The sequence below is a fragment of the Psammomys obesus genome, unplaced genomic scaffold, assembly GCF_907164565.1.
Source record: "Psammomys obesus unplaced genomic scaffold, mPsaObe1.curated_primary_1811, whole genome shotgun sequence".
In the NCBI taxonomy this organism is placed as follows: Eukaryota; Metazoa; Chordata; class Mammalia; order Rodentia; family Muridae; genus Psammomys; species Psammomys obesus.
The window spans coordinates 10,946,088-10,958,922 of NW_026596117.1; the positions used below are offsets into that span (position 1 = coordinate 10,946,088).

General features: G+C 44.1%; 1 protein-coding gene across 1 annotated transcript in view; it reads left to right on the plus strand.

Moving 5' to 3' along the window:
- The window catches only part of Kdr (kinase insert domain receptor), a 43,848-nt gene extending 35,894 nt beyond the window's left edge, over nt 1-7,954 (plus strand). Inside the window, exons 28-30 of the mRNA XM_055629314.1 lie at nt 3,641-3,740; nt 4,230-4,315; nt 6,184-7,954. Of these exons, the coding sequence (XP_055485289.1) occupies nt 3,641-3,740; nt 4,230-4,315; nt 6,184-6,367 (370 nt within the window). The 3' untranslated portion in view covers nt 6,368-7,954. The remainder of the gene's footprint in view (nt 1-3,640; nt 3,741-4,229; nt 4,316-6,183) is intronic.
- The last annotated feature ends 4,881 nt before the right edge of the window (nt 7,955-12,835 follow it).

Genomic DNA, 12,835 nt, shown 5'->3' on the forward strand with positions numbered 1-12,835 from the left:
ACACACACACACACACACACACACACACACACACACACACACACACATCTTTGTCAAGCAAGGTAACACCACTGGTGCTGTTTGTGAAGGGCTGGTTGGAGGATTACATACCATAATAAATTTCTAAGAGCCTGGCACTTGAAGGCACTTCATAAGGGACAGCTGTGAAGAGAGCTGCTTCCTGTCTTGCCCCTGAACTGAATCCACCTCCTCTGATTCCCGACTTAGCTCCATTTATCCTCCTTCCAAGGAGAGGTTTGAGTCTGAAGTTTGGAAGCGAAAGTCCCATGTGTGCAAATTTCTAGTTCAAGTTCAAGTTCTGGCTCCTGGCATGAGCATTGCTCCTGCCATGCTTCATTGCCTTCTCCTTAATGAGAGAGCCATTTGATGGCACACTGTTCCCTTCAGTGCCCTGTGATCAAGCAGGGAAGAGTTCAGAGCTGGAGCACTTGGCTTGCCGGGTTCTTTAGATCTGGTGCTAAGCAGGAGATGGAGTCATGAGTGTTGTTTGGGTGATGTGAATGTGCCAATGTGAAGCTGGGTCTAAAAAGGGACCGCTAGCACTTATCCCCCGAAGTGTGGACAAATGTGACACTGCTTTTAGCCCAGCCAAGCCTGGCTCAGGTTTTTCTGCCTGTGAGTTTTGAAGGAGCCTTCCCGGGCTAGTTTCTATTTTAGCTATCCATAAACTAAAAAATAAACCAGAAATTGGAAGCTTTTTGTTTGCATCGCCTCTCAACTCCCCTGTTTTTCTTTTTATAGAAACAAAGGCCTCTGTTGCCTTACTGTGGTCTGAGTTAAAGGTGGTGCAGAACAGAGGTGTGGGCACACTGTAGCCGGTGGTGTGCGGCTCTCGTGTGGTTAAGCTTCTCTAGGGAAAATTCACTGAGGCTAGTTCATGGCTCAGGGCATGTTCTATCTATTTTCACGCTTCCAGCCAAGTAGAAAAGCTGAGTCTTTCTCGCTTTGCTTCCCCCTTATACTTTTCGTCTCTACTGCATTATAAATAGAGTTGGGCAGGGACATCACCGTGGGAGACAGCCTCTTGATTTGTTGCCCCTTTAAACTATTTTTAAAATATTTGTTCAACAGTTATGTAGAGAAGAGGCTGGGAAGTGGGGGCGGGGAGGGCCACTTATGTCTAGACTTAGCTTTGTCTCCAATTTCCCCCTTGGATCATCCCTGGCCCCAAGTGTGCATGCTTCCCTCAAGAAAACTCGTATTCAGAGGCTCATTTCTCTTGGAGGGCAGTGTGTGGACCATCTGTGGTTGCTCTGTCATTTCCTCTGGGAGTTTCACCTCCCATTCCAAGCACTTTATCAGAGATTTCTTTGCAGTTCTCTCCCAGAGCAAGGCTTTGGTACATTCTATTTTCCTCTTTTTGATTAATTACTAGTGGTAATTAAATACTCATGGTGGAGTGATGCCTGGGAAAGCCTGCTGGCTGTTTGGCTCTTTCTTGATTTGGCCATCATGTTAGATTACTTGAAATGGTGCTATTCTTTCTTCACCTTTCATGTGCTCCACACTCTGTACCAACTCCACACACCCACTCACCAGAACAATGCTATGAATGTAGTGAGTGCTTAATAAAGACTTGAGTGGCGTGTCTTCGACTTTCTTTTTTATTTTCTATCCTGATACTCCAGGAAGTCAGTGTGGCATGGGGGTGAGGAAAAACAACCCCATGTGGGTTTTAGAGCCTGCAAACTTAAAGTGTGGGTCCTACTTCATCTGCCACTTTCTCATTGATTCTTGGGTATTTTTTTTTCGTCTCCCAGTGGGAAATAATAAGAGTTCTGTTTGGGAGATCGTGGGAGGAGATGAGAGATATTGGAAAATACTTTGTCATTTGTGAGGGACCATACTGTTTTTTGTTTGTTTGTTTGGTTGGTTTTTGTTTTTTTTAAATCACTGGGCTCAGTATTCAAGGCTCCGAGTCCACTGAGGTAGCTATGTGCTACCCATGGCTCCTAACTCTGCTTGGTTTCCCCCCTCAGATAGCAATGGAATCTGGGCACTGCTCCAAACCTTATGCACATTCCCTTTCTTTAATCAGATCCCTTGCTTTCCGCTAGATAAGTGTGAAGTCTCCTAATGGGCTTCACTGCCTCTGCTCTTATCCTTCTCATTCACAGACAGCTTTTTCTAGGAAGCATATCCAATCATGCCAATCCCATGCTTGAAACTTTTCGGTGGCCCTCACAGGGATAGCCTAAGATTCTCACTGTGTGATTTTGGAGAGATTACTGTGACAGGATGCCATGAGGAGATGTCTGAGGAGCATTCAGCTCTACCCCTGGCCTGTGGTAGATTCCCAAAGGTCTGAACGAATGAATAATCATGATATAAGACATCTTTGATGGTCACTGCTTTTAAGGACTGGAGTTAGCAGGAAATGGGCTTTGCTTGCTCCCAGTATCACATGTCCTTTTTCCTGTGGAGTCTCCTGAGTGAGGGTGTCACTGGGAACCGCATCCTCTCCTCTGTGTTGGGAGGAAACAACCTCTTTGGGAAGAGTAGAGATGCTCAGATTCTATTCTTCAACTCTGACCCAGCATCTATGCACTGGGCCAGCAGGCTGCTTGTCATGGGACAGGGGTGAAGAATATGTTTATGCATTGACACTTCCTGTAAAAAGGACTTCTCTTACCTCCCCATTGGGCTGCAAGAGGTTTTGGTAGGCTCTCTGAACTCCTGTCAAGTGGCAGGGAAGAGAAACACTCAGGGAGAGGTGATGTGTTGTCTGACCTTTGAAGGTCTTTTGGAATTCAAAAGGGGGAAAAAAATGCTGGCTGATAGAGTTTTGTGCTTGCTAAGAACACTGACCTTTCCTGAGCTGTTCACCTTCCTTACATCCCTGTATGCTACAGAATAGCTACTGCCTAAATGCATTTAAGACGGAGCAGCAGAGCCATGACTCCTTTGTATGGTCAGGGTTAGACTCGAAGCTATGCAGAGGGTCTTGACACTCTAAAGCCACTATTCTTTTCTGAAATAGGCAACCATGTGGGATAAAAGCATGGCTGGGTAAGACTCAGCCCACCTCCCTCTGTGCCCTGGATCTGTATATCATGTAGAAGGAAGAGCTGACTCGAGAACACTGCTTTGGACACATTATCCCTTAGGGAGGCCAAAGATGCCTTCTCTTCTGAAGCTACCCTGTGAACATGGTGTAGGAGTCTTTTTTATTGTTTGTTTGTTTGTTTGTTTTTGTTTTTGTTTTTGTTTTTCTTTGGAGATGGTTAGAAAAACGGGAAACATGGCAGCAGTACCCCCAGAGCTCCCTGGAGGAATCCCGTCCAGTCAGGGCCCTGCAGAAGACAGCTGCTGTGGAGTCAGCAGCCATTGTCCGTAGTTCAGCACTGGGCCTCAGAAGTATGATTCAAAGGCACAAGGTCTCCTTTACCCTTCTCAGTTATATTATACTTTTAAATGGACTTTCACAGGAAATTAAGTTTTCCATGTGTGCTAGCAAAGAACTTTCTTTTTTTTTAATTTGTTTTTCTTTTACCAAAGGATGTTTTGAAGGTTGCTATTAAACTTGTGGTTGAAAGATAATGAACTTAGGTATCACTTGAGGCATTCACAGCCAAATATACCGCCACTCAAATACAAATAAATATTTGTTCTCTTACAGTCATTATCTGCAGAACAGTAAGAGAAAGAGCCGGCCAGTGAGTGTAAAAACATTTGAAGATATCCCATTGGAGGAACCAGAAGTGAAAGTAATCCCAGATGTAAGTACATCTTTTATAAATACTCGTAGAAATAATACTCCGGGTGGAATACTAGCTAGATAAATATTAGCCTAAGCATTTGAGTCTTGGAACCTCCCTCATTAAAGCTGTCCTTGAGGGCATGTGCCATGAGGTCATTATGGAGATGAATCGTGGATTTTGCCATAAGAAAGTCACCCGGACCAAGGTTCAAGACAGTCTAACTGTATGCCTAACTTCGCTCAAGTGCAGATGGTGTCCACGCACAGAGAGAAAGGGACCCCAGCATGCTTGGCTGCTGTAGGCTTTTCCTCTCTCCCTAACCTAGTCTGCTTCCTGGAAACCTAAGTCTGCTTCCTGGGAGCCTTTGCTTCCTTTGTGGCTTGCGCAGTCTCCGGATGCCATGCTCTCTCCCTCCTTGGTGGGACACTGAATCCTATTGTCTGCTAGATGGACTGAGCAGTGAGGCCTGTGTACATTCACCGTGTCATCTCATTGTCTTTTAAAAAGGACAGCCAGACGGACAGCGGGATGGTCCTCGCATCAGAGGAGCTGAAAACTCTGGAAGACAGGAACAAATTATCCCCATCTTTTGGGTAAGACTTGGCCAAATAAAAAAAGACTATTTCAATAGGATTGTGTTTTTGTTTTTGTTTTGTTTTGAGACAGGTTTTCTTTGTGTAGCCTTGGCTGTTCTGGATTTGCTCTATAGACCAGGCTGGCCTCGAACTCACAGAGATCTGTCTGCCTCTGCCTCCCAGAGTGCTGGGCAGGAATTGTTTCAAGGACCTAATAAAGACATTCAGTGTAAATGCAGTTTCCCCATTTTGGTGCCTGTGAAGGTTGATGACATTAATATCCTTAACTAACAATTTAATTAAGAACTGAAATAAACCAAGGAATGAAATTGATAAGTCTGAAAAAAACATCTGAGGTGAGTTAGAGTATTTGGTCACTTTCTCAAGGGCAAATTTGTGAAGGCTATGGGACTTCCAAGTACAGTGACATGAGTCACTGTATCGACTGTGATCAGTGGTTTCTATGGCGCTGGCCAGACAGCAAAGACGCAAGTACCGTGCTTGTGAAGAGATCAGATTTTGCAGACTCTGGAGTGTTATCAAACCCGTTATCAAACAAGTGTTATCAAAACTTAAAGGAATTTATCCATGATTTAGAATGAGGATGCAAAAATAGCTACATATCCACTTATTTAATATATTTAGATGTGATTGAATCATTGCCTCTTGGTCTGTGGGAAAAGTATTAAATTTGATCTTAAGCAAATTCCTCCCTCGAGGCTCAACAGGAATGTGCTGTTGCTTTGAATTAGTGTACCTGATTTAAACATGAAAAAAAAAATGTATGAAAATTTATAGTCGTAACAATAATGGGATAATAGTAGTTATTTACCTGACAGCAGGTTCATTCTCGGTAAGAACACAAAAGATTTGATCTACATAGAACAGAACTGAATCCCTGTGGGTTTTGGAGTGATGCATATACAAAACTAACAACTGTAACAGGAAACTCTGCTTTAAGGCCCAGGGAGAAATCAGGAGCACCAATAATATGTGTCTTCACTGACTCAAACCACACTTACTCAGACCCACTAGGTGGCCAACATCATGCCATTGTTTGAGACTCATACTGGTTTTGGTCTGTGGAGTGAGGAGTTGGATAGAAAGGGGGGGGAAATGTATTTCTAGTTCTTTGAAACTACTTTAAACCATACCCGAACACAGAGTAAATAGACTCTTTTTGTGTGTGTGGTTTTTATTATGAATAACAAGGGTAAGGCTCCTTAAAGGGCAAACCCCGAGCTTTTCAGTCCACACATTTTTTTTAGTTTTGACATGATTACTATGTCTCTGAAAACATTCTCCAGTTGCTGCTGAGTGACCGAATCCCCAATTTGTCCAAAGAATGTGGTTTTGATGAGTAAAAACCGTTTTTGACATGCCTGGCTTGACTGCACACACTCTCCCAGGTTACTTTTTTTTCCCCCCTTTACAAATTCATTAACATCTTCTATAAGCCATGCCGTCCTCCAAATGACCAAACGAGAAAGACACAAATGAATTTTTTTTGACCATCCCGATTTCATTTAATATAGTGAAAGAGACCCCTTGGCTCCTATCACTGTATACAAACTTGTCAATCATCAAGGCTGTAAAACTGTTCCGTTGGTTGGGAACGCTGCATACCTTGGCAGAACTGCCTTTTATCTCATGTCAGGCTTGAAAGACTTGGACCTGAATAAGAGGACTTATCTGCAGCTACTAACACAAGCTAGTACCTGAAAGTAGACCTTGTCTGAGTAAACCCCGACAGGCTGATTAGGGGATGAGAGATGGGGGCTGGTGTCGATGGAGGAGTTTCCACCTCCTTGGAGCTGAAGACTGGGTGCGTATGGAAAGCCCCGTCCCTTCCTCTTCAACTCATTTGGTTGCCATTTCTTCCGCAGGGGAATGATGCCCAGTAAAAGCAGGGAGTCTGTGGTCTCAGAAGGCTCCAACCAGACCAGTGGCTACCAGTCTGGGTATCACTCAGATGACGCAGACACCACTGTGTACTCCAGTGACGAGGCAGGACTTTTAAAGCTGGTGCATGCCGACTCTGGGACCACTTTGCGCTCACCTCCTGTTTAAAAAGGAAGTGTCCCCACCCCCACCCCCACCCCATCTCCTGGAAATCATGTGAGAGGTGCTGCTCAGATTTTCAAGTGTTGTTCTTTCCACCACCCGGAAGTAGCACATTTGATTTTCATCTCAGAAGAAGGACCTCAGGCTGCAAAGAGCTTGTCCTCAGGGCATTTCCAGAGAAGATGCCTGTGACCCAAGAATGTGTTGACTGTACTCTCTTCTCCATTCATTTTAAAATCGTATATAGTGTACCCCTTAAAACAAAAGACATTCAAACAGTGGCTCTGTCCTCCAAGAAGTAGCCGTACCTGGGTAATGGACACCTCTGTGGAACTGGGTGCAATGTTAGTGCTTTGTGCGTTGAAGATGGGTGAAATGCCTAAGAGCTGAGTCTATCTAAAAGGCTTTGTTGAGGATGTGGGCTCCGAGCCAAGTGTAAAGTGAGGGATGTGGACAGGTAGGAAGGAAGGCGCAAACTTGCCCAGAGAGCGGCTGGAGCCTTGCATACACATTGTGTTGGCTCTGGCGGAGGTGGGCATGTGGCCTGTCAGGAAACGCAAAGGCGGCCGAGGCTCCTGGTTTTAGACGGTTGCGTGCTCTTCACAGTCGGGCTACAGGCGAGTTCCTTGTGCTGTTTCCTACTCCTAATGAGAGTTCCTTCCGGACTCTTACGTGTCTCCTGGCCTGGCCCCAGGAAGGAAATGATGCAGCTTGCTTCTCATCTCCCAGGCTGCGCCTTAATTCAGAACACCAAAAGAGAGGACACTTGCAGAGGTTCCCCGTCCTGTCAAAGGGCTTAGCTGTTAGTGCACAGTGCAACTCAGGGTCTCTCCTGGGTGGACACCCCCATGTCTGCCCTGGTGGCAGCGTCTGAGGCCAAGTGCGGCGGGTTCTGTGTCGGCTTGTATTGCAAAAGGCTCAGACAGGATGTATCCATTTGTTCCTCCTCTAACCCCACTCCGCTCTCACCCCCCGAGTCCTCAGTATTTTAGCTTTGTGGCCTCTCGATGGCAGAAAAAACCTTAATTGGTTTGTTCACTCTCCAGATAAATCATCACTAGCCAGATTTCAACATTACCTTAGAGCAAAGGTTATAATAACATCTACTGTATCGTATAGAATGTTAACATATTAAGCTATGTCTACTGGATTCCCCCCCCTTTGGGCTTACGTTTTCTCAAAAAAGAAACTGTACTTTTCATTTGGTACCATAGTGTGAAAAGCTGGGAACAATGACTGTAAAACATGCTATGGCACATATATTTATAGTCTGTTATGTAGAACAAATGTAATATATTAAAACTTTATATTATATATAATGAACTTTGTACTATTCGCATTTTGTATCAGTGTTATGTGGCATGACAGAGATTATAATGTGGATGCCGTTTTATTAAAAACATTGAAACACTCGAAGGAATCCTCTCACGGGGATGTGCAGCTCTGCCTATCATTTCTCTCATCTCAGACGGAGGAGGAGGAGTCAGATATAATGTGAGTGCGTTCTACTTTTCCTCGTTCTCTATTCTTATAAAGAATATTTTCATCAAATGTTTATATGCTTTATAAACCAATAAATGTATTCTGAGTAAAGAGGTATCGTGGTATTGTATTATCTCAACTCTTTTGTGTCCTCTTCCCGCCCTGTCTTCATTACAATCATAATTCATACAGAAATGCGTCCTTGCCACATCCCAGGCACTGGTGAGATTGTTAACACATGGCCTGAGACTCGCAGTGCTGGGGCCTCCCAGTGAACCTCCGAGCTCACTCGGACAAGTGGCCGATGCTGGATGCAGGGAGCAGATACACGGGCTGGGTCTGGCTAAGGTCACAGTGTGGGATCCGTTATTGACATTCTGAGTGACGGCTTTTGCCTGAATTCAAAGAGCAAAGCAAATCCCTCACACCAGTAAGTATCCACAGTGCCCCCTTCAGGGATGCCGAGGACTGTTTGCTTGCATTCTGAGGAGACAGGGTCTTTAGCCCAGGCTGGCCTCCAACTGCCCAAGTAGCCAAGGATGGTATAGAACTCTGATTCTATTCCCTGCACCTCCACAGAGCTGGGATTCCAGGTGTCCTCCACCATATTTGGATTTTATTTAATTTTTTTTAAATTATGTTTTCATCCACCAGCGGTTTCTTTTCATACATGGAACGAAACAAGGTCTATTTTTTTTATTTTTTATTTTTTTGCAAGCCGGTTGTCAAAACATGGAAGTTCCGCTTCTGAAATCCAACTCTTGCCCCTGTAGCTGGAGAAATATCTTACTTTCATTACTTTCCAACCCCTGCCATCTTGCTGTGATATCCTCCCCAACTCTATGATGAGGGAAGTAGCTTGTGCGTGTGTGTCCCTAACAGCCAGGGACACTGGCTGGGATCTATGAATAAAAGGCCCGCAGGGCGTTCCTCACCCTTCCTTTCACCCAACCTCTTCCAGCAACTGAATGGAGAGTCAGGGCAGAAAGACCACAGAGAAAATCAGGGTTTTCTTCACTTTAGGGCAGTAAAAAAAAAAAAGGTTCTGTTTCTCACAAGTGGCTCCTGGCATTGTTTCTGAAGTCGGGACTTTGGATGCAAGTGAAACTGCCTGGTTTATGAAGAATGCTTCTCTGACCTTGTGCAGAATGCTGAGGTGAGGCTTGTCCTCTGCCTCCTCTATGTCTCCCAGGTGTTGTTTTTTGCTGCTTTCCCCCTCCTCTCCTGCCCCTTTATTGAAGAAAAAACAGCAGTGAGTGGCCATTTAGAGTGCTTCTTGCTTGGTCTTCAGTTCAAAACTTTAATTAGAAGCATTTGGCATGTTGAAGCAAGGCTTTGCTTTTACCCCCAGGGGCCTCTGTCCTCCTTCCTTTATTTCCTTCGCTTGATCTTCCTCCCAACGTCTTCTGTCTGCTCACCTTCCATTCCTCTGTCCACCCGCCTCCTCATAGCCTATGCTCACCTGCAGCTATCTTTCTACTTTCCAGCACCATGGGAGATGAGAAAGCTGTGAGGAGGCTCGGGTTTCTGATCCCTGGGTAAGCTTCCCCATCCATGCACATTATTTTGTCCTTTGCAATGAAAAGAGAGAAGAAAAAAGCCATAGCCTACGACCTTGAAGTAGCTAACTTAACACAAGTTTTCTGTCTCTCTTGGCATCTTCTGTTATCCACATTTAGGAGTAGTGGGCATGTCTGTGTTCTTGGATACTCAGTGAGCACAGCTCAAAGGGGCTTAGATTCCACTTTTATAAAATTGTGCTTTTGGACTACAGGGATAACTAGCTCTTGCCTAAGAGTGCTTATTGCTCTTTCAAAGGACCCGTGTCTGATAACCCAGCACCCATGTCTAATAACATCAGCTTCAAGAGACCTGGCGGCCTCTGAGGACAGCTGAACACATATGGCATACACCTACACAAACACAGTAATAAAAAAAATTAAAAAATTAAAATTGCGCTTTTAAATGAAGCTTTTCTGCGTGAAGGAGGTAGACATAATCAAAGATTTGTATAATTTTTGAGAACATCTTAAGTTCGGTTCTGGGAAGAGATGCAAGATGAAATAAAGTTGTTTACCCTGTCTTTGACCAGGCTGGAGAAGAGTGATGGAATCCGGGAGGGGCATGGAGAGGTTTTCCCAGCCAGGTTGGCCTGCAGTCCTGGAGCTGACGTGGTAGACACACCATTACCAGCCCAGGAGAGAGCTGACTCAGAGATAAGGGCATGGAATTAGGAGAAAGTGCTTGAGCCAGAACTACTGATAACACAAAGGTTGCAATAAACTGTCACCAACATCAAGTAAATGTCCTTAGAAGACACTAAGGTAATAGTTAAGATTTATCGCTATAACATGGAACCTTTAACTTCTTGGTACCTCGAAAATAAAGTTTAAATATGAAGACATAAAGAGACGATATATATCTTAATGTTTTATTCCAGCTTATTATTTATGAAAAGTAATTAACAACATAGGATGAATGGATTTGATGATGACAGTGAGCTCCTGAACATTATTTGTGTGAGTTCTCAAAATTTAGACACCTTGTCAAGGAAAGGGGGTAGAGAGAGAGAGAAAAAAAAAAAAACCACTAGCCTCTTCTCTAGTTTTGCTCTAATTTTATTCTCTCTTTTCCCTTTTTATAGTAGATGCTATTTTAGGAGACTTCTTTTCCATTTTCTGTTACTACAGCTGAATACCACAGACAGACATTGTAGTTTACAAAGAAGACACATTAATTTAATTCACAATGCAGGGGCTTGGTAGTCTAATACTAAAGTGAGAGGGTCATGGAGGTGTATCAGAGGCACAGCAGAGAAGTAGGCTAGCCCACATCTCCTTTCTTCCACTTCCTCTTAACCTGGTAGTTCCATCTGGGAGCTCAAATCTCATGATTTCACCTAATCCCATTCCCCACCCCCAGGGGTTTCACCTATAATTATTGTCACCTTGTGACTTGGGGGACTGAGTGCTATTTATTCATTGTTTTTAACACATGCGATTTAAGAGAAAATATTCAGCATGTAGGAAGATAAATCTGGGAAGGCAGGCTGGGTTTTTGAAGATTCTCTTACAATGATGAGTCTGGGCTTCTGTGCAGCTCACAGAACATGAAACACAGACTCACATCTCAGTCCTCTGAAATGGTATGGCCAGCAGAAAGTGTAACAGGATCCTGGTACTGGGAGTGGGGGTATCCCTGTAAGCTAAAATATCTTACCCTGATAAAGGGGATAGAAGACATTCCACATTCCACAGAGAAGCTATAACTGGGAATGAAAACCCAAGGCTAGATCAAAGGGAAGCAGAAACAGGGCTGGATGGAAGAGAAGCAGTGATTACTCAGTCATTTCTCAGGTTAACCGGGACACTGGTCAATGGTAGCATATATTGATGAAAAAAAAAGGGGGGGCTTCTCATGGGAATCAAAGAAGGGCTCCAAACTCAGCCCTTAACATTAAACTTGAAATGAGTCAAATTTTGTTGGTTTGCTTATACTCAACTCTATCTATAAAATGCGTACAATGTACCAAATGGTCATGGCAAACATTTACCAACTCACTTTAGTGGCAGCTCCTTGTATCAGTTATTTTTTACATACTACTGCAACAAAATACCTGGGGAGAAGTAAGTTGAGGGAGAAAGTTTGTTTTGGTTCAGGGTCTGATGCTATATCCGTCAGGAAGGTATGGAAGTAGGAGCATGAGACAGCTGGGCATGTCAGGTCTTCAGGCAGGAAGCAGAGAGAGATGAAGATGGTGCCCTGCTTGCTTCCTTCTTTTTATTCGGCCTGGGACCTTCATGGATGATGGGTCCCATGCAAGGACAGGTGGGACCCTGTCCCAGAGGTTGGCCTCCTAGATGATCCTAAATTCCCTCCATCTGGGAAGACTGACCATCACAGTATCCCAAAGCAAGTCATAAACATCACAGTATAGATCAGGAGGAAAGGCCAGGGCAGGAGGCACAGGAGGACCCACATGAATGGTTTCCACTGTTTACTAAGGCCTGATTCTAACAAACAGACGTTCTACAGGTAAGGGTCAAGGTTGGTTCTCTAGTTGCATGAGTTAAGAGTTATGGAGAGAACCATAGAGGGAACACCAGCTTTATTCCGAACTGTCTATCTCTATGTCTCACCTTAATGAGCTGAGCACACTCTCCTTACCGTCTCAGCCCATTCCTCATTTGCTCCTTCTAGACTGAATTCAGGGTTTTTCTAGGTGTTGTGATTCGCAGTCACTGCTGGCACCCCTTACTGATTGTAGTGTCAGGGAAACACAAGGTCAGACCTTTCTCGCTCAAGGCTGAGAAAACTGGCTTCACTTTCACCTGGCTCACCTTCTGTTGCAAATTTGCATCACACTTGTAAAGCAAGATGGACGCTGTAAGCGCTGGAGAAGAATTACATGATGGCAGAGTAGCAGCACAATGCTAATTGGTGTTAGGATAAGACAACGCTGTCTTTCACATACTGTTCTGCATCCAAAAATCTTTCCAGATTTTGATGAAAATCCAGAATACAGAGAAAATTAGGTTCTATGACTGTCATTGGTTTTGCTAGAAAGATCTCATATAATAATTTGTCCTTGGTTGTTTCAAAGTATGGTCAGGGAGTATGCAACCTTTCCTGTATACACAAAATGAAATACACTCTATTTAAATCACTTTGAAAGTTAAGCAGTAGGCACCTGGGGTCAACAGTGAACTTGAATTTTCCTTCAGTTCAAATGCTATAGATCAAACCACATCTGTCCTGCCTGATGTGGTTGGGCAACATACCTTGAGGATCCTTTCTAAAGAGAGAGAGAGAGACAAAGACAAAGACAGAGAAAGACAGACAGGAAGAGAGAGATGGAGAGAAAGGATGCCTTTTTACCTCATACCACCCAATACATTAGCAAATGTTAGCACTCTATCCAGTGCCTGTACATGTAGCCTTTTTGTATCAACGAAGAGCCTGGAGGACCAGAATCCATTCCTAAGATCATAG